We start from the raw sequence: 24,880 nt of genomic DNA on the forward strand, positions 1-24,880 counted from the left end.
GTGACACACACTGCACCGACACAGTGACTGACACACTGCACTGACTGATACAGTGACTCACACTGCATTGACTGATACAGTGACACACACACTGCACTGACTGACACAGTGACTGACACACTGCACTGACTGATACAGTGACTGACACACTGCACTGACTGATACAGTGACTGACACACTGCACTGAATGATACAGTGACTCACACACTGCACTGACTGATACAGTGACTCACACTGCACTGACTGACCTAGTGACACACACTGCACCGACACAGTGACTCTCACACTGCACTGACTGACACACTGACTCACACACTGCACTGACTGACACACTGACTCACACACTGCACTGACTGACCCAGTGACACACACTGCACCGACACAGTGACTGACACACTGCACTGACTGATACAGTGACTCACACTGCACTGACTGACACAGTGACTGACACACTGCACTGACTGATACAGTGACACACACTGCACTGACTGATACAGTGACTGGCACACTGCACCGACTGATGCAGTGACTCACACATTGCACTGACTGATACAGTGACTGACACACTGCACTGACTGACACAGTGACTGACACACTGCACTGACTGATACAGTGACTGGCACACTGCACTGACTGATACAGAGACACACACTGCACTGACTGATACAGTGACTCACACTGCACTGACTGACCCAGTGACTGACACACTGCACTGACTGACCCAGTGACTGAGACACTGCACTGACTGACACACTGACTCACACACTGCACTGACTGACCCAGTGACACACACTGCACCGACACAGTGACTGACACACTGCACTGACTGATACAGTGACTCACACTGCACTGACTGACACAGTGACACACACACTGCACTGACTGACACAGTGACTGACACACTGCACTGACTGACACAGTGACTGACACACTGCACTGACTGATACAGTGACTGACACACTGCACTGACTGACCCAGTGACACACACTGCACCGACACAGTGACTGACACACTGCACTGACTGATACAGTGACTCACACTGCATTGACTGATACAGTGACACACACACTGCACTGACTGATACAGTGACTGACACACTGCACTGACTGATACAGTGACTGACCCACTGCACTGAATGATACAGTGACTCACACACTGCACTGACTGATACAGTGACTCACACTGCACTGACTGACCCAGTGACTGACACACTGCACTGACTGACCCAGTGACTGAGACACTGCACTGACTGACACACTGACTCACACACTGCACTGACTGACCCAGTGACACACACTGCACCGACACAGTGACTGACACACTGCACTGACTGATACAGTGACTCACACTGCATTGACTGATACAGTGACACACACACTGCACTGACTGACACAGTGACACACACTGCACTGACTGATACAGTGACACACACTGCACTGACTGACCCAGTGACTGACACACTGCACTGACTGACCCAGTGACTGAGACACTGCACTGACTGACACACTGACTCACACACTGCACTGACTGACCCAGTGACACACACTGCACCGACACAGTGACTGACACACTGCACTGACTGATACAGTGACACACACTGCACTGACTGACACAGTGACACACACTGCACTGACTGATACAGTGACACACACTGCACCGACTGATACAGTGACAGACACTGCACTGACTGATACAGTGACTCACACTGCACTGACTGACACAGTGACTGACACACTGCACTGACTGACACAGTGACTGGCACACTGCACTGACTGATACAGAGACACACACTGCACTGACTGATACAGTGACTGACACACTGCACTTACTGATACAGTGACACACACTGCACTGACTGACACAGTGACACACACTGCACTGACTGATACAGTGACACACACTGCACCGACTGATACAGTGACAGACACTGCACTGACTGATACAGTGACTCACACACTGCACTGACTGATACAGTGACTCACACTGCACTGACTGACACAGTGACTGACACACTGCACTGACTGACACAGTGACTGGCACACTGCACTGACTGATACAGAGACACACACTGCACTGACTGATACAGTGACTGACACACTGCACTGACTGATACAGTGACACACACTGCACTGACTGATACAGTGACTGACACACTGCACTGACTGACCCAGTGACTCACACTGGATTGACTGACACAGTGACTCACACACTGCACTGACTGACACAGTGACTGGCACACTGCACTGACTGACACAGTGACTCACACACTGCACTGACTGACCCAGTGACACACACTGCACCGACACAGTGACTGACACACTGCACTGACTGATACAGTGACTGACACACTGCACTGACTGATACAGTGACTCACACTGCACTAACTGCACTGACTGATACAGTGACACACACTGCACTGACAGATACAGTGACTGACACACTGCACTGACTGACACAGTGACTGTCACACTGCACTGACTGACACAGTGACACACACTGCACCGACACAGTGACTGACACACTGCACTGACTGATACAGTGACTCACACTGCACTAACTGATACAGTGACACACACACTGCACTAACTGATACAGTGACTGACACACTGCTCTGACTGACACAGTGACTGACACACTGCACTGACTGATACAGTGTCTCACAGATTGCACTGACACAGTGACTGACACACTGCACTGACTGATACAGTGACACACACACTGCACTGACTGATACAGTGACACACACACTGCACTGACTGATACAGTGACAGACACTGCACTGACTGATACAGTGACTCACACACTGCACTGACTGATACAGTGACTCACACTGCACTGACTGACACAGTGACTGACACACTGCACTGACTGACACAGTGACTGGCACACTGCACTGACTGATACAGAGACACACACTGCACTGACTGATACAGTGACTGACACACTGCACTGACTGATACAGTGACTGACACACTGCACTGACTGACACAGTGACTGACACACTGCACTGACTGACACAGTGACACACACTGCACCGACACAGTGACTGACACACTGCACTGACTGACACAGTGACTGACACACTGCAGTGACTGACACAGTGACTCACACTGCACTAACTGATACAGTGACACACACACTGCACTAACTGATACAGTGACTGACACACTGCTCTTACTGACACAGTGACTGACACACTGCACTGACTGATACAGTGTCTCACAGATTGCACTGACTGATACAGTGACTGACACACTGCACTGACTGATGCAGAGACACACACTGCACTGACTGATACAGTGACACACACTGCACTGACTGATACAGTGACACACACACTGCACTGACTGACCCAGTGACTGAGACACTGCACTGACTGACACACTGACTCACACACTGCACTGACTGACCCAGTGACACACACTGCACCGACACAGTGACTGACACACTGCACTGACTGATACAGTGACTCACACTGCATTGACTGATACAGTGACACACACACTGCACTGACTGACACAGTGACTGACACACTGCACTGACTGATACAGTGACTGACACACTGCACTGAATGATACAGTGACTCACACACTGCACTGACTGATACAGTGACTCACACTGCACTGACTGACCTAGTGACACACACTGCACCGACACAGTGACTCTCACACTGCACTGACTGACACACTGACTCACACACTGCACTGACTGACCCAGTGACACACACTGCACCGACACAGTGACTGACACACTGCACTGACTGATACAGTGACTCACACTGCACTGACTGACACAGTGACTGACACACTGCACTGACTGATACAGTGACACACACTGCACTGACTGATGCAGTGACTGGCACACTGCACCGACTGATGCAGTGACTCACACATTGCACTGACTGATACAGTGACTGACACACTGCACTGACTGACACAGTGACTGACACACTGCACTGACTGATACAGTGACTGACACACTGCACTGACTGACACAGTGACTGGCACACTGCACTGACTGATACAGAGACACACACTGCACTGACTGATACAGTGACTCACACTGCACTGACTGACCCAGTGACTGACACACTGCACTGACTGACCCAGTGACTGAGACACTGCACTGACTGACACACTGACTCACACACTGCACTGACTGACCCAGTGACACACACTGCACCGACACAGTGACTGACACACTGCACTGACTGATACAGTGACTCACACTGCACTGACTGACACAGTGACACACACACTGCACTGACTGACACAGTGACTGACACACTGCACTGACTGATACAGTGACTGACACACTGCACTGACTGACCCAGTGACACACACTGCACCGACACAGTGACTGACACACTGCACTGACTGATACAGTGACACACACACTGCACTGACTGATACAGTGACTGACACACTGCACTGACTGATACAGTGACTGACACACTGCACTGAATGATACAGTGACTCACACACTGCACTGACTGATACAGTGACTCACACTGCACTGACTGACCCAGTGACTGACACACTGCACTGACTGATCCAGTGACTGAGACACTGCACTGACTGACACACTGACTCACACACTGCACTGACTGACCCAGTGACACACACTGCACCGACACAGTGACTGACACACTGCACTTACTGATACAGTGACACACACTGCACTGACTGACACAGTGACACACACTGCACTGACTGATACAGTGACACACACTGCACCGACTGATACAGTGACAGACACTGCACTGACTGATACAGTGACTCACACACTGCACTGACTGATACAGTGACTCACACTGCACTGACTGACACAGTGACTGACACACTGCACTGACTGACACAGTGACTGGCACACTGCACTGACTGATACAGAGACACACACTGCACTGACTGATACAGTGACACACACTGCACTGACTGATACAGTGACTGACACACTGCACTGACTGACCCAGTGACTCACACTGGATTGACTGACACAGTGACTCACACACTGCACTGACTGACACAGTGACTGGCACACTGCACTGACTGACACAGTGACTCACACACTGCACTGACTGACCCAGTGACACACACTGCACCGACACAGTGACTGACACACTGCACTGACTGATACAGTGACTGACACACTGCACTGACTGATACAGTGACTCACACTGCACTAACTGCACTGACTGATACAGTGACACACACTGCGCTGACAGATACAGTGACTGACACACTGCACTGACTGACACAGTGACTGTCACACTGCACTGACTGACACAGTGACACACACTGCACCGACACAGTGACTGACACACTGCACTGACTGATACAGTGACTCACACTGCACTGACTGACACAGTGACTGACACACTGCACTGACTGACACAGTGACACACACTGCACCGACACAGTGACTGACACACTGCACTGACTGATACAGTGACTCACACTGCACTAACTGATACAGTGACACACACACTGCTCTGACTGACACAGTGACTGACACACTGCACTGACTGATACAGTGTCTCACAGATTGCACTGACACAGTGACTGACACACTGCACTGACTGATACAGTGACACACACTGCACTGACTGATACAGTGACACACACACTGCACTGACTGATACAGTGACACACACACTGCACTGACTGATACAGTGACAGACACTGCACTGACTGATACAGTGACTCACACACTGCACTGACTGATACAGTGACTCACACTGCACTGACTGACACAGTGACTGACACACTGCACTGACTGACACAGTGACTGGCACACTGCACTGACTGATACAGAGACACACACTGCACTGACTGATACAGTGACTGACACACTGCACTGACTGATACAGTGACTGACACACTGCACTGACTGACACAGTGACTGACACACTGCACTGACTGACACAGTGACACACACTGCACCGACACAGTGACTGACACACTGCACTGACTGACACAGTGACTGACACACTGCAGTGACTGACACAGTGACTCACACTGCACTAACTGATACAGTGACACACACACTGCACTAACTGATACAGTGACTGACACACTGCACTGACTGACACAGTGACTGACACACTGCACTGACTGATACAGTGACACACACTGCACTGACTGATGCAGTGACTGGCACACTGCACCGACTGATGCAGTGACTCACACATTGCACTGACTGATACAGTGACTGACACACTGCACTGACTGACACAGTGACTGACACACTGCACTGACTGACACAGTGACTGGCACACTGCACTGACTGATACAGAGACACACACTGCACTGACTGATACAGTGACTCACACTGCACTGACTGACCCAGTGACTGACACACTGCACTGACTGACCCAGTGACTGAGACACTGCACTGACTGACACACTGACTCACACACTGCACTGACTGACCCAGTGACACACACTGCACCGACACAGTGACTGACACACTGCACTGACTGATACAGTGACTCACACTGCACTGACTGACACAGTGACACACACACTGCACTGACTGACACAGTGACTGACACACTGCACTGACTGATACAGTGACTGACACACTGCACTGACTGACCCAGTGACACACACTGCACCGACACAGTGACTGACACACTGCACTGACTGATACAGTGACTCACACTGCATTGACTGATACAGTGACACACACACTGCACTGACTGATACAGTGACTGACACACTGCACTGACTGATACAGTGACTGACACACTGCACTGAATGATACAGTGACTCACACACTGCACTGACTGATACAGTGACTCACACTGCACTGACTGACCCAGTGACTGACACACTGCACTGACTGATCCAGTGACTGAGACACTGCACTGACTGACACACTGACTCACACACTGCACTGACTGACCCAGTGACACACACTGCACCGACACAGTGACTGACACACAGCACTTACTGATACAGTGACACACACTGCACTGACTGACACAGTGACACACACTGCACTGACTGATACAGTGACACACACTGCACCGACTGATACAGTGACAGACACTGCACTGACTGATACAGTTACTCACACACTGCACTGACTGATACAGTGACTCACACTGCACTGACTGACACAGTGACTGACACACTGCACTGACTGACACAGTGACTGGCACACTGCACTGACTGATACAGAGACACACACTGCACTGACTGATACAGTGACTGACACACTGCACTGACTGATACAGTGACACACACTGCACTGACTGATACAGTGACTGACACACTGCACTGACTGACCCAGTGACTCACACTGGATTGACTGACACAGTGACTCACACACTGCACTGACTGACACAGTGACTGGCACACTGCACTGACTGACACAGTGACTCACACACTGCACTGACTGACCCAGTGACACACACTGCACCGACACAGTGACTGACACACTGCACTGACTGATACAGTGACTCACACTGCACTAACTGCACTGACTGATACAGTGACACACACTGCACTGACAGATACAGTGACTGACACACTGCACTGACTGACACAGTGACTGTCACACTGCACTGACTGACACAGTGACACACACTGCACCGACACAGTGACTGACACACTGCACTGACTGATACAGTGACTCACACTGCACTGACTGACACAGTGACTGACACACTGCACTGACTGACACAGTGACACACACTGCACCGACACAGTGACTGACACACTGCACTGACTGATACAGTGACTCACACTGCACTAACTGATACAGTGACACACACACTGCACTGACTGATACAGTGACTGACACACTGCTCTGACTGACACAGTGACTGACACACTGCACTGACTGATACAGTGTCTCACAGATTGCACTGACACAGTGACTGACACACTGCACTGACTGATACAGTGACACACACTGCACTGACTGATACAGTGACACACACACTGCACTGACTGATACAGTGACACACACACTGCACTGACTGATACAGTGACAGACACTGCACTGACTGATACAGTGACTCACACACTGCACTGACTGATACAGTGACTCACACTGCACTGACTGACACAGTGACTGACACACTGCACTGACTGACACAGTGACTGGCACACTGCACTGACTGATACAGAGACACACACTGCACTGACTGATACAGTGACTGACACACTGCACTGACTGATACAGTGACTGACACACTGCACTGACTGACACAGTGACTGACACACTGCACTGACTGACACAGTGACACACACTGCACCGACACAGTGACTGACACACTGCACTGACTGACACAGTGACTGACACACTGCAGTGACTGACACAGTGACTCACACTGCACTAACTGATACAGTGACACACACACTGCACTAACTGATACAGTGACTGACACACTGCACTAACTGATACAGTGACTGACACACTGCACTGACTGACACAGTGACTGACACACTGCACTGACTGATACAGTGTCTCACAGATTGCACTGACTGATACAGTGACTGACACACTGCACTGACTGATACAGAGACACACACTGCACTGACTGATACAGTGACACACACTGCACTGACTGATACAGTGACACACACACTGCACTGACTGATACAGTGACACACACTGCACTGACTGATACAGTGACACACACACTGCACTGACTGATACAGTGACAGACACTGCACTGACTGATACAGTGACTGACACACTGCACTGACTGACACAGTGACTGGCACACTGCACTGACTGATACAGAGACACACACTGCACTGACTGATACAGAGACTGACACACTGCACTGACTGACACAGTGACACACACTGCACTGACTGATACAGTGACTGACACACTGCACTGACTGATACAGTGACACACACACTGCACCGACACAGTGACTGACACACTGCACTGACTAATACAGTGACTCACACACTGCACTGACTGATACAGTGACTGACACACTGCACTGACTGATACAGTGACTCACACACTGCACTGACTGATACAGTGACTGACACTGCACTGACTGACCCAGTGACTGACACACTGCACTGACTGATACAGTGACTGACACACTGCACTGACTGATACAGTGACTCACACACTGCACTGACTGACACAGTGACTCACACTGCACTGACTGACCCAGTGACTGACACACTGCACTGACTGACCCAGTGACTGCGACACTGCACTGACTGACACACTGACTCACACACTGCACTGACTGACCCAGTGACACACACTGCACCGACACAGTGACTGACACACTGCACTGACTGATACAGTGACTCACACTGCATTGACTGATACAGTGACACACACACTGCACTGACTGACACAGTGACTGACACACTGCACTGACTGATACAGTGACTGACACACTGCACTGACTGATACAGTGACTGACACACTGCACTGAATGATACAGTGACTCACACTGCACTGACTGACCCAGTGACTGACACACTGCACTGACTGACACACTGACTCACACACTGCACTGACTGACCCAGTGACACACACTGCACCGACACAGTGACTGACACACTGCACCGACTGATACAGTGACACACACTGCACTGACTGATACAGTGACACACACTGCACTGACTGATACAGTGACACACACTGCACTGACTGATACAGTGACTGACACACGGCACTGACTGATACAGTGACTCACACTGCATTGACTGATACAGTGACTGACACACTGCACTGACTGATACAGTGACTCACACACGGCACTGACTGATACAGTGACACACACTGCACTAACCGATACAGTGACACACATTGCACTGACTGACACAGTGACTGACACACTGCACTAACTGATACAGTGACTGACACACTGCACTGACACAGTGACTGACACACTGCTCTGACTGATACAGTGACTCACACACTGCACTGACTGATACAGTGACACACACTGCATTGACTGATACAGTGACTCACACACGGCACTGACTGATACAGTGACACACACTGCACTGACTGATACAGTGACACACATTGCACTGACTGACACAGTGACTGACACACTGCACTAACTGATACAGTGACTCACACATTGCACTGACTGATACAGTGACTCACACACGGCACTGACTGACACAGTGTCTGACACACTGCACTGACTGATACAGTGACTCACACATGGCACTGACTGACACAGTGACTGACACACTGCACTGACTGACCTAGTGACACACACTGCACCGACACAGTGACTCTCACACTGCACTGACTGACCCAGTGACACACACTGCACCGACACAGTGACTGACACACTGCACTGACTGATACAGAGACACACACTGCACTGACTGATACGATGACACACACTGCACTGACTGATACAGTGACACACACACTGCACTGACTGATACAGTGACTGACACACTGCACTGACTGATACAGAGACTGACACACTGCACTGACTGACACACTGACTCACACACTGCACTGACTGACCCAGTGACACACATTGCACCGACACAGTGACTGACACACTGCACTGACTGACACAGTGACTGACACACTGCACTGACTGACACAGTGACTCACACTGCACTAACTGATTCAGTGACACACACACTGCACTAACTGATACAGTGACTGACACACTGCTCTGACTGACACAGTGACTGACACACTGCACTGACTGATACAGTGTCTCACAGATTGCACTGACTGATACAGTGACTGACACACGGCACTGACTGATACAGTGACACACACTGCACTGACTGATACAGTGACACACATTGCACTGACTGACAGTGACTGACACACTGCACTAACTGATACAGTGACTGACACACTGCACTGACACAGTGACTGACACACTGCACTGACTGATACGTGACTGACACACTGCACTGACTGATACAGTGACTCACACACAGCACCGACTGATACAGTGACACACACAGCACCGACTGATACAGTGACACACACTGCACTGACTGATACAGTGACTGACACACTGCACTGACTGATACAGTGACACACACTGCACTGACTGATACAGTGACACACACTGCACTGACAGATACAGTGACTGACACACTGCACTGACTGACACAGTGACTGACACACTGCACTGACTGACACAGTGACACACACTGCACCGACTCAGTGACTGACACACTGCACTGACTGATACAGTGACTCACACTGCACTGACTGACACAGTGACTGACACACTGCACTGACTGACACAGTGACTGACACACTGCAGTGACTGATACAGTGACTCACACTGCACTAACTGATACAGTGACACACACACTGCACTAACTGATACAGTGACTGACACACTGCACTGACTGATACAGTGACTGACACACTGCACTGACTGATACAGTGTCTCACAGATTGCACTGACTGATACAGTGACTGACACACTGCACTGACTGATACAGAGACACACACTGCACTGACTGATACAGTGACACACACTGCACTGACTGATACAGTGACACACACACTGCACTGACTGATACAGTGATGACACACTGCACTGACTGATACAGAGACTGACACACTGCACTGAATGACACAGTGACTCTCACTGCACTGACTGACCCAGTGACTGACACACTGCGCTGACTGACACAGTGACACACACTGCACCGACACAGTGACTGACACACTGCACTGACTGATACAGTGACTCACAGACTGCACTGAATGATACAGTGACTCACACTGCACTGACTGACCCAGTGACTGACACACTGCACTGACTGATACAGTGACTCACACTGCATTGACTGATACAGTGACACACACTGCACTGACTGATACAGTGACTCACACACGGCACTGACTGACACAGTGACTGACACACTGCACTGACTGACACAGTGACTGACACACTGCACTGACACAGTGACTGACACACTGCTCTGACTGATACAGTGTCTCACACACTGCACCGACTGATACAGTAATTGTCCTTACTGAGGTAAAGGATATTAATGCTGGGGAAGGGGGGACCTCCCATTTCCGGATCAGATATTGCAAATCACAGATCCCTTGCCGTCTCTGAACGTCTCTGACCAGTCCCCACCAAGGGTGGCTGTGTTGTAAGATTGAACATTGCTTCCAAACTGCGGACGATTTTTACACTAGCAGTTTCCGTGGCAACTCTTGCAGCCAATATGCCGAGGTGATTAGCATCATCTCAGTCTCGACTGGGTCTGATCCATTTCCCAGAAACAGAACAAGAGCGCCATGTGATTGTGCCAGCCAACCAGTGCCCAGGAAGCATCTTTGACTCGTACACTTATCATGTTTACCAACTGGGAGTGCTGTTGGTGAAGGTTGATGTCAATGAAGATAGCCACTGACCACCTTTCTTCCCTTTCTTTAGAGTTAGCTGTTCTGTACTGGGCCGAGCATCAAACTCAGAGATTTACAGACCAGTGGACAGCACTATGGTAAGTTCCAAGTCCCAACGGCCTGAAGTATCCCTAACTGAGGGATAAGGGCTGAGACAGTTTGCTGATACAGGGAGAGAGGACCCGTACACTAGTGCTGTTCCCTCTCACCCTTTGCTGTGACAATAATGCGGTTTAAACGGCAGAAATGTTTTGCCCTGCTGTGCTGAATTGCCTCCTACTACGCCGGTCTAGTCAAGATTCAGGAATCTCACTGAAACAGCCGTTTGTGACAGATGACCCTGGGCAGTGACAACCAAAAGGCAATTCAACAGTGGAGGGCATCACGTATTAACTCAACATTGAAAAACAGACAGTGTTCTGGAGAGAACTTGGAAGTGGCACAGTAAAGAGGTGATGGTCCCACGGTGGATTTGTTTTGTTTTAAAGATAACTGTGTGAAGATGTGACGAACAATCTAGTGTGTCTGTGCTGTTTTCAAGTTCAACTCTTTTGCAAAGCGCCTGTTATGAGAATATCTAATGGACTATAATGCCACGTGGGCTATTTTTGGTTTTGTGCAAGTATTAGTTGTACTGCATCCGACCACAGCATAAACAACTGAAGAGGGCATTCAGTAGAGCGCACAGTGCTGCCACACTGTATTCACTTGGTGCAGTACAGTGACACTGCTGTTCCCCAAGGCTTCTCCCTGCCTGGCTGACACCTCGTGACTGCAAACCTGCCAGCCGATCTTGTTTGTTCAGAGATTCCATCTCACTTCCGGCCAAACCGCAGCCAACAACCTGCTCCGAAAACTCTGCCCCCATTTTGACCAATTGCGCCGAGGTACTTGAGAGAATCTGCCAGGTTCTAAACCAAACGGCACTCGATATTTGTGAGGGGAGGCTCATTTGCCTCGTCACCCGTACATACGTAGCTTCAAGCCTGGAACATTCGAATGTGGATGGCGCATCCACCTTTCTGGTCTAACCAGAAGAGGATTCTTGTGTAAATAGTATGAAGTATTCTGCACCTATTTACGGGTTACCTCACTGTGGTTTACATTGCTGTCTCCTACATGGTCATTCTTTACTCTGACCCAGTCCCCAAGCCAATGTCACAGTGTTTAGATTAGATTAGATTAGACTTACAGTGTGGAAACAGGCCCTTTGGCCCAACAAGTCCACACCGACCCGCCGAAGCGCAACCCACCCATACATTTACCCCTACCTAGCACTACGGGCAATTTAGCATGGCCAATTCACCTGACCCGCACATCTTTGGACTGTGGGAGGAAACCGGAGCACCCGGAGGAAACCCACACAGACACGGGGAGAACGTGCAAACTCCACACAGCCAGTCGCCTGAGTCGGGAATTGAACCCGGGTCTCAGGCACTGTGAGGCAGCAGTGCTAACCACTGTGCCACCGTGCCGCCCACGTACTGCACTCGCTCAGGTATTAACCCTTTCAGAACTGTTCTGAACCTTATACAACATCATTGTTAATGGATCCTTTATGTGCAAGTTTGCCAAGAACTATACACTTCTTCCTCAGGCCAGACCCTATCTGTGCCCCAGGTTTTGTTGAAATCTGTCCTGTTCATTTTTCTTTTGGGATACAGTGAACAGAATGACAAACTGGGGTGAAAACGTTGCCTCTGCACATCTTCAGATTGCAGCAGCACATGGGAATGGGCACATGCGTTTACAATCAAGCAACGTTTCAAGTTTCAGTGTGTCACTGGGTCAAAATCCTGGAATTCCCTCCCTCAGGGCATTGTGCGTCTACCCACAGCACATGGACTGCAGTGGTTCAAGATGGCAACTCAGTTCCACCTTCTCCTGGACAGGACAATAAATGCTGGGCCCAGCCAATGACACCCACATCCCAGAAATGCATGCTAACAAGAAGCTACTTGATGTATTGGCTAACCGCATCTCGGCCTGAACTCCACTTTCCAGCCCACTCCCCAAGACCCTTCAACCCGGTACTAATTAAACATCTGCCTCGCTCCTCCTTAAACTTACTCAGTGTCCCAGCACCAACCGCACTCTGAGGAGTGAAGGCCAGAGTCTCTCAATCTTTTGAGAGAAGTGATTCTTCTCATCTCTGGGTGGCACGGTGGCTCAGTGGTTAGCGCTGCTGCCTCACAGCACCAGGGACCCGGGTTCGATTCCACCCTCAGGCGATTGTCTGTGTGGAGTTTGCACATTCTCCTCCGGGTGCTCCGGTTTCCTCCCACAGTTCAAAGATGGTGTCCAGGGATGTGCAGGTTAGGGTGGATTGGCCATGCTGAATTGTCCCATAGTGCCCAGGGATGTGCAGGTTAGGGTGGATTGGCCATGCTAAATTGTCCCATAGTGCCCAGGGATGTGCAGGTTAGGGTGGATTGGCCATGCTAAATTGTCCCATAGTGCCCCAGGGATGTGCAGGTTAGGGTGGATTGGCCATGCTAAATTACCCATAGTGCCCAGGGATGTGTAGGTTAGGGTGGATTGGCCATGCTAAATTATCCCATAGTGTCCAGGGATGTGTAGGTTAGGGTGGATTGGCCATGCTAAATTGTCCCATAGTGCCCAAGGATGTGCAGGTTAGGGTGGATTGGCCGTGCTAAATTGTCCCATAGTGCCCAGGGATGTGCAGGTTAGGGTGGATTGGCCGTGCTAAATTGTCTCATAGTGCCCAGGGATGTGCAGGTTAGGGTGGATTGGCCATGCTAAATTGTCCCATAGTGCCCAGGGATATGTAGGTTAGGGTGGATTGGCCATGCTAAATTATCCCATAGTGTCCAGGGATGTGTAGGTTAGGGTGGATTGGCCATGCGAAATTGTCCTATCGTGCCCAGGGATGTGCAGGTTAGGGTGGATTGGCCATGCTAAATTGTCCCATAGTGCCCAGGGATGTGCAGGTTAGGGTGGATTGGCCATGCTAAATTGTCCCATAGTGCCCAGGGATGTGCAGGTTAGGGTGGATTGGCCATGCTAAATTGTCCCATAGTGCCCAGGGATGTGCAGGTTAGGGTGGATTGGACATGGGAAATTGTCCCGTAGTGCCCAGGAAGTGCCCAGGATTAGCCATGGGAAATGGAGTGGGTCTGGGTGAGATGCTTTTTGGAGGGTCAGTATGGACTCGATGGACCAAATGGCCTGCTTCCCCATTGTAGGGATTCGGTTTTAAATCTTATCCTGAAGATATGACCGCTTGTCAGGATCTCCTTTTGTGCCTGGATGTTATACTTTGTTTGGTAACCCAACCAGGAAGCACCTTGGAATATAGCACCTGTTCATGGTGCTACATGAGTCTAAGTTGTTGTTGCTGTGTGGCTTACTTGATAATTGGGCTCGAACAATGTCAGGGGATTTTGAACATGGGGCCGTGTGTGTAACAAATCGCCAATGCGCAGTTCACGCCCCATGTCCAAGCCCATCCTTCACACTGGCTTTGCGAAGCAGTATTGCTGGTGGGCTTCACACAAGGACAAGATTCCTTCACAAATCAGATGGTCAGAGAAACGGGGTTTCTGCCTCCTTCCCTTTGCTGCCCTTCAGTGGCTTTGATTGTTTCCTCTTTTATTCCGGTCTTGTTCCCACAGCAGTGCGATTCCTGCTGCCTCAGCTGCTGCTGCCTCTGTTTAACACTCTTTTCTCATTCCATTCTAGTGCCAGGAAATTCCCGGCCTGAAGATCTTGTCTTACAACGCTCCCATTTACTATGGAAATAAGAACTATTTCCGGGATACCATGGCCAAAATAATCGGACTGACCCCAGATAAGATCAAAAAGAGGGAAAAGAGAAAGAAAGCACTGGAAAGAGTTGGAAAGATGACCATTACCACCATCGTATGTTTGTTTCGGTTCCCTTCTTGAGTGTGTAGAGGCACTGGTATCTTCATGTATGGCTGATTGCTATTATTGCAGGTATTACATGGGTCTGTATGTGTGTACAAGTTGTGTGTGTTAATGTATGTGTGCAGTACACGTGTGTATAGGAAGTGTGGGTGTGGGTGAGAGTGTGCGTGTCAGAGTGTGTCTGCCTGTGTGTGTGTGTCTGCTGGTATCTGTGTGTGAGTGTGTGTCTGCGTGTCGGTGTGCATGTGTGTGAGACATAGTGTGTGTGTGTGAATGTGTGTGAGAGAGACAGTGTGTGTGAATGCGTGTTTGTGTCTGTGTGAGGTTAAGTGGGTGTGTGTGACAGTGCATGTGTGGCTGAGAGTGTGGGTGAGAGACTGCATGTGTGTGCATGTCTGTCGTTGTGTGTTTGTGTGAGAATGTACAAAACAGTGTGTGTCTGTCTGAGAGTGTGTGTGTGTCAGAGAGTGTTTGTGTGTATGAGTGTGTCTACACTGGGTACTGCATGTGTGTGTGCATGGTGTGCATGTCAATACATGCTCAGCCATGTTACAGACAGCTCAAATAACAATTTTCTCACCCTCAAACAGCACACATTCAGTCAGTTAGATACAGAATTCAGTTGCCTCGACATGGTTCCCCCATCAAACACTCCCAGGACAGGGTCAGCACGGGGTTAGATACAGAGTAAAGCTCCCTCTACACTGTCCCCCATCAAACACTCACAGGACGGGAACAGCACAAGGTTAGTTACAGAGTAACACTCCCTTGAAATGTCCCCCATCAAACACTCCCAGTATAGGGACAGCATGGTGTTAGATACAGAGTAAAGCTTTCTCTACACTGTCCCCATCAAACACTCCCAGGACAGGGACAGCACGGGGTTAGATACAGAGTAAAGCTCTCTCGACACTGTCCCCATCAAACACTCCCAGCACAGGGACAGCACGGGGTTAGATACAGAGTAAAGCTCTCTCTACACTGTCCCCCCATCAAATAACCCCAGCACAGGGACAGCACGGGGTTAGATACAGAGTAAAGCTCCCTCTACACTGTCCCCATCAAACACTCCCAGGATAGGGACAGCCGGGGTTAGATACAGAGTAAAGCTCTCTCTACACTGTCCACCCATCAAACACTCCCAGGACAGGGACAGCACGGGGCTAGATACAGAGTAAACCTCCCTCTACACTGTCCCACATCAAACACTTCCAGGGCAGGGACAGCACGGAGTTAGTTACAGAGTAAAGCTCCCTCCACACTGTCCCCCATGAAACACTCCCAGGACAGGGACAGCACGGGGTTAGATAAAGAGTAAAGCTCCCGCTACACTGAAAACCCCTCCCGCCCCATTCCAGGGACAGAGACAGCACAGGGTTAGATACAAAGTAAAGCTCTCTCTCCACTCTCCCTATCAAACGCTCCCAGGACAGGGACAGTATGGGGTTAGATAGAGTAGCTTCCTCCACACTATCCCCCATCAAACACTCCCAGGTCAGGGACAGCACAGGGTTAGATACAGAGTAAAGCTCACTCTACACTGTCCCCCCATCAATCACTCCCAGGACAGGGACAGAACGGGGTTAGATACAGAGTAACGCTCTCTCAACACTGTCCCCCAATTACACACTCCCAGGACAGGGACATCACGGATACAGAATAAACCTCCCTCTACACTGTCCCCCCATCAAACACTCCCAGGACAGGGACAGTACGGGGTTAGATACAGAGTAAAGCTCCCTCTACACTGTCCCCCCATCAAACACTCCCAGGACAGGGAGAGCACGAGGTTAGATACAGAGTAAAGCTCTCTCTACACTGTCCCCATCAAACCATCCCAGGAGAGGGACAGCACGGGGTTATTTACAGAGTAAAGCTCTCTCTACACTGTCCCCCCATCAAATACTTCCAGGGCACGGACAGCACGGGATTAGTTCTAGAGTAAATGTCTCTCTACACTGTCCCACATCAAACACTCCCAGGATAGGGACAGCATGGAGTTAGATACAGAGTAAAGCCTTCTCTACACTGTCCCCATCAAACAGTCCCAGGACAGGGACAGCACGGGGTTAGATACAGAGTAAAGCTGCCTCTACACTGTCCCCCAATCAAATACTTCCAGGGCACAGACAGCACGGGGTTAGTTATAGAGTAAAGGTCTCTCTCCACTGTCCCCCATCAAACACTCACAGGACAGGGACAGCGCAGGTCTACATACAGAGTAAAGCTCTCTCAACACTGTCCCCATCAAACACTCCCAGGACAGGGACAGCACGGGGTTCGATACGGATTAAAGCTCCCTCTAAACTGTCCGCCCCATCAAACAGTCCCAGGACAGGGACAGCACGGGGTTAGATACGGAGTAAAGCTCTCTCTACACTGTCTCCCCATCAAACACTCCCAGGACAGGGACAGCATGGGGTTAGTTACAGAGTAAAGCTCTTTCTACACTGTCCCCATCCAACACTCCTAGGTCAGGGACAGCATGGCGTTAGATGCAGTGTAAACCTTTCTCTACACTGTCCTCCCATCAAACACTCCCAGGACATGGCCAGCACAGGGTTAGATACAGAGTAAAGCTCCCTCTACACTGTCCCCCATCAAACACTCCCAGGACAGGGACAGCACGGGGTTAGATAAAGAGTAACACTCCCTCTAAACTGTCCCCCATCAAACACTCCCAGGATAGAGACAGCATGGAGTTAGATACAGAGTAAAGCTTTCTCTACACTGTTCCCATCAAACACTCCCAGGACAGGGACAGCACGGGGTTAGATACAGAGTAACGCTCTCTCAACACTGTCCCCCCATTACACACGACCAGGACAGGGACAGCACAGGGTTTGATACAGAGTAAAGCTCCCTCTACACTGTACCCCCATCAAACGCTCCCAGGACAGGGACAGCACGGGGTTAGATACAGAGTAAAGCTCTCTCTACACTGTCCCCATCAAACACTCCCAGGACAGGGACAACATGGGGTTAGTTACAGAGTAAAGCTCCCTCTACACTGTCCTCCCATCACACACCCCCAGGACAGGGACAGCACGGGGCTAGATACAGAGCAAAGCTCTCTCTACGCTGTCCCCCCATCAAATAACCCCAGCACAGGGACAGCACGGGGTTAGATACAGAGTAAAGCTTTCTCTACACTGTCCCCATCAAACACCCCCAGGACAGGAACAGCACAGGGTTAGTTACAGAGTAAAGCTCCCTCTACACTGTCCCCCCATCATGCACTCCCAGTACAGGGACAGCACGGGGTTAGATACAGAGTAAAGCTCTCTCTACACTGTCTCCCCATCAAACACTCCCAGGACAGGGATAGCACGGGGTTAGTTACAGAGTAAAGCTCCCTCTACACTGTCCCCCCATCATGCACTCCCAGGACAGGGACAGCACGAGGTTAGATACAGAGTAAAGCTCTCTCTACACTGTCCTCCCATCAAACACTCCCAGGACAGGGATAGCACGGGGTTAGTTACAGAGTAAAGATTTCTCTACACTGTTCCCATCAAACACTCCCAGGACAGGGACAGCACGGGGCTAGATACAGAGCAAAGCTCTCTCTACGCTGTCCCCCCATCAAATAACCCCAGCACAGGGACAGCACGGGGTTAGATAAAGAGTAAAGCTCCCTCTAGACTGTCCCCCATCAAACATTTCCGGACAGGGACAGCACAGGGTTAGATACAGAGTAAAGCTTCCACTACACTGTCTCCCATCAAACACTCCCAGGACAGGGACAGCACAGGGTTAGATACAGAGTTAAGCTCTCTCTACACTGTCCCCCATCAAACATTTCCAGGACAGAGACAGCACAGGGTTAGATACAGAGTAAAGCTCCCTCTACACTGTCCCCATCAAACACTCCCAGGACAGGGACAGCACGGGGTTAGATACAGAGTAAAGCTCCCTCTACACTGTCCCCTGATCAAACACTCCCAGGACAGGGGCAGCAAAGGGTTAGATACAGAGTAAAGCTCTCTCTACACTGTCCACCCATCAAACACTCCCAGGACAGGTACAGCACGGGGTTAGAAACAGCGTAAAGCTCCCTCTAAACTGTCCCCCCATCAAACAGTCCCAGGATAGGGACAGCATGGAGTTAAATACAGAATAAAGCCTTCTCGACACTGTCCCCATCAAACCCTTCCAGGATAGGGACAGTATGGGATTAGTTACAGAGTAAAGCTCTCATTACACTAACCCATCCAACACTCCTAGGACAGGGACAGCACGGGGTTAGATACAGAGTAAACCTCTCTCTACACTGTCCCCAATCAAACACTCCCAGGACAGGGACAGCATGGAGTTAGATACAGAGTAAAGCTTTCTCTACACTGTTCCCATCAAACACTCCCACGACAGGGACAGCACGGGGTTAGATACAGAGTAAAGCTTTCGCTACACTGTCCCCATCAAACACTCCCAGGACAGGGACAGCACGGGGTTAGATACAGAGTAAAGCTCCCTCTACACTGTCCCCCAGCAAACACTCCCAGGACAGGGACAGCACGGGGTTAGATACAGGGTAAAGCTCCCTCTACACTGTTCCCCCATCAAACACTGCCAGGACAGGGACAGCACAGGGTTAGATACAGAGTAAAGCTCTCTCTACACTGTCCCCCCATCAAACACTCCCAGGACAGGGACAGCACGGGGTTAGATACAGAGTAAAGCTACCTCTACACTGTCCCCCATCAAACACTGCCAGGACAGGGACAGCACAGGGTTAGATACAGAGTAAAGCTCTCTCTACACTGTCCCCCCATCAAACACTCCCAGGACAGGGACAGCACGGGGTTAGATACAGAGTAAAGCTACCTCTACACTGTCCCCCAGCAAACACTCCCAGGACAGGGACAGCACAGGGTTAGCTATAGAGTCAAGCTACATCTACTCTGCCTCCCATCAAACACTGGTCAAAGCACAGCAGGTTAGGCAGCATCTCAGGAATAGAGAATTCGACGTTTCGAGCATAAGCCCTCCAGCTCTTATTCCTGATGAAGGGCTTATGCTCGAAACGTCGAATTCTCTATTCCTGAGATGCTGCCTAACCTGCTGTGCTTTGACCAGCAACACATTTGCAGCTGTGATCTCCAGCATCTGCAGACCTCATTTTTTACTCCCATCAAACACTCCCAGGAGAGTGATACCACGGGGTCAGTTACAGAGTAATGCTCTCTCTACACTGTCCCCATCAAATGCTCCCAGGATAGGAACAGCACGGGGTTAGATACAGAGTAAAGCTCTCTCTACACTGTCCCCCCATCAAACACTCCCAGGACAGGGACAGCACGGGGTTAGATACAGAGTAAAGCTTTGTCTACACTGTCCCCCATCAAACATTTCCAAGACAGGGACAGCACGGGGTTAGATACAGAGTAACGCTCTCTCAACACTGTCCCCCCATTACACACTCCCAGGACAGGGACAGCACGGGGTGTGATACAGAGTAACGCTCCCTCTATACTGTCTCCCCATCAAACACTCCCAGTACAGGGACATCACAGGGTTAGATGAAGAGTAAAGCTCCCTCTACACTGTCCTCCCATCACACACTCCCAGGACAGGGACAGCACGGGGCTAGATACAGAGCAAAGCTCCCTCTGCACTGTCCCCCATCAAACACACCCAGGACATGGACAGCAAGGGGTTAGTTACAGAGTAAAGCTCTTTTTACACTGTACCCCCATCAAATAACCCCAGCACAGGGACAGCACGGGGTTAGATACAGAGTAACACTCCCTCTAAACTGTCTTCCATCAAACACTCCCAAGATAGGGACAGCATGGAATTAGATACAGAGTAAAGCTTTCTCTACACTGTCCCCCCATCAAACACTCCCAGGACAGGGACAGCATGGAATTAGATACAGAGTAAAGCTCTCTCTACACTGTCTCCCCATCAAACACTCCCAGGACAGGGACAGCACGAGATTATTAGATACAGAGTAAAGCTTTCTCTACATTGTTCCCATCAAACACTCCCAGGACATGGCCAGCACGGAGTTAGTTACAGCGTAAAGCTCTCTCTACACTGTCCCCCATCAAACCTTTCCAGGACAGCGTCAGCATGGGGTTAGTTACAGAGTAAAGCTTCCTCTACACTGTTCCCCCCATCAAACACTCCCAGGACAGGGACAGCACGGCATTAGTTACAGAGCAAAGCTCTCTCTACACTGTCCACCACCAAAGACTCCCAGGACTGGGACAGCACGGGGTTAGATACAGAGTAACACTCCCTCTAAACTGTCCCCCATCAAACACTCCCAGGATAGGGACAGCATGGAGTTAGATACCGAGTAAAGCTTTCTCTACACTGTCCCCCATCAAACACTCCCAGGACAGGGACAGCACAGGGTTAGATACAGAGTAAAGCTCTCTCTACACTGTCCCCCATCAAACACTCCCAGGACAGGGACAGCACGGGGTTAGATACAGAGTAAAGTTTTCTTTGCACAGTCACCACTCAAACACTCCCAGGACAACTGCTGTTTATTTTGTGTGGTTCTTTTGTTGCTGAGTGAATGCTGACATTGGTGTCAGCTGATGTCCTGGAATAAATGACTTACGTGGAAATGTGAAATCCTGAGGATCGAAGATTTTTGTGGCCTTGCCTCTGCAAGAGAGAAGGTCTTGCTCTGTAACACACACTGCTGTGGGAAATGTATACGACTTTGTGACAGAATGTGTTTTGCAGGATAATGGACTCATCCAACCTCACTACCCGGCCGACAGAACCTCGTCCTCTTCAGGTACTGATTTGCAAAATCAAGGTTTGTTCTTCGAATTTTCCATTACTTAATATATTTGCAACTCCCATGTCAGCTTGAATCTTTTCCCTTTTAGTTTGTGATCCATATCGATCTCCTGCACTGCCAGCCAGTGCAATTCAGTTAGCACACTTCTGCAGTCAACCAACTTATTTTTAAACATAGTTTCCTGACATTCGAGAGAGACAGACAGATGGAGGACAGAGTGAGTGAGGCAGAAAGCCAAAGACATTGAGAAAATATGAGAGAGATCCAGAGAGATGTACAGAGAGAGAGAGAGGGAGAATTACAGACCTCTGGGGTGGAGACTAAAAGAAAGAGCAAAACAGTCACACACTGAGAGACAGTCAGAGAGAGATTGAACAAAGGAAGAATAGATCGAGGAGGGAATCTGATTGAGACACGCTAACCTATAGACAGAGTAGCTCGTGAGAATCTCTTCCTCATTGCAGACATGTTTCAGACCAGAGCACATTAGTTTCAGGTGAGGAGTCAAGCTAAGTGGTTTCGAGGAGATCTGAGAAAATTTCTTTCCTCCAGAGGGTGGTAGAAATATGGAATGTGCTGTCTAAGAGGGTGGTGGGGGCAGGTACTCTCACAACATTTAAGAAGCAACTGGATACTTAAAATATCAAGGCATAGTTGGCTATCGACCAAGTGCAGATAAATGGGATTAGTATCCCTTGGTGTTTGTTGGTCAGCCCAAACATGGTGGGCTGAAGGGCCTGTTTCGCTGCTGTATGACTCCCTGAGACAGGCAGACAGACAGACAATCAGAGACAGAGAGAGAGATCACAGACTCCCAAAAGTGTGGATACAGGCCATTTAGCCCATCAAGTTCACACTGACCCTCTGAAGAGCATCCCACCCTGACCCAGCCCAACCCTGTAACTCTTTGCATTTCCCATGGCCAATCCACCCTGCAGGCGCCGGGAGAATGTGCAAACTCCACACAGATAGTCACTCGAGGCTGGGATCAAAGTCGGGTCCCTGACGCTGTGGGGCAGCAGTGCTAACCACTGAGCCACTGTGCACAGAGACAGTGTGAGAGAGAAACAGATGAAAACCGAGATAAAGAGAGAGAGAAAGATGGAGTGAGACTGAAATGAAGTAAAGTCACCATTGTCTCAGTGGACCATGAGGCAGCTCTCTGATAAGAGAGAGACTGGAGATGGTTGAACCTTAGGGTCACCACCTCAGCCAAGGGAAGGGGTTGAGAAGGAGTGACTTTCCATGATAACCTCAATCAGTAAAGACAGAAATAGGGACAAGACTGACTGAGGTGCAGTTTCAAAATTAAGTTAGTAAGAACAGAACACAGTGTGTGCTGCAAACCGGAAGTGTGTGACACTGTGAATCTGGAATTTGGCTTCGGTCACCTGGATGCCTTTATACAAACATTTATTTACTTTGGTGCTGATTTGTGCTTCCTATGGGTATTGAGCTGCCTTGATGTCAGTGTCTCTGAAATGCCCTGTCTTATTTTGCTCGAACCACCTTTACCCAGGTACCTTGCAGGATCGAAGTCAACAATCTGCCCCAGGGAAGGGCTCAAATGCAAATGCTCCCCTTGTTTCCACTGATGCTGGGGGAACAGTCATGCTCATTGGCACTCTGTTCGGTGTAGAGTTTACCGTTCACATCCTGGCATTGTGGTCTGATTGCGTTTGCAGAGAGTTTACTCAAGTCTTTCATCACTTTTGCTCAGATCTCATAATTCCACTTGGTTGGCCAATGTTTCGGCCTGGCAGCCCAGCAGCCTCCTGACTCCACCTCACTCATTGATTGGCCTGGGGAACTCTTGCTTTGTTAGGAAATATTTCAATTCAGGAAATATTTATATCCTGAATA

At 49.9% G+C, this 24,880-nt stretch overlaps 1 protein-coding gene across 1 annotated transcript in view; it reads left to right on the plus strand.

The window, feature by feature from the left end:
- Nucleotides 1-24,880, plus strand: part of slc26a10 (solute carrier family 26 member 10) — a 92,986-nt gene that overhangs the window by 51,958 nt on the left and 16,148 nt on the right. The window contains exons 12-14 of the mRNA XM_060820964.1: nt 12,392-12,458; nt 16,063-16,242; nt 22,957-23,011. Of these exons, the coding sequence (XP_060676947.1) occupies nt 12,392-12,458; nt 16,063-16,242; nt 22,957-23,011 (302 nt within the window). The remainder of the gene's footprint in view (nt 1-12,391; nt 12,459-16,062; nt 16,243-22,956; nt 23,012-24,880) is intronic.

Source organism: Hemiscyllium ocellatum, chromosome X, assembly GCF_020745735.1.
Source record: "Hemiscyllium ocellatum isolate sHemOce1 chromosome X, sHemOce1.pat.X.cur, whole genome shotgun sequence".
Classification (NCBI taxonomy): domain Eukaryota; kingdom Metazoa; phylum Chordata; class Chondrichthyes; order Orectolobiformes; family Hemiscylliidae; genus Hemiscyllium; species Hemiscyllium ocellatum.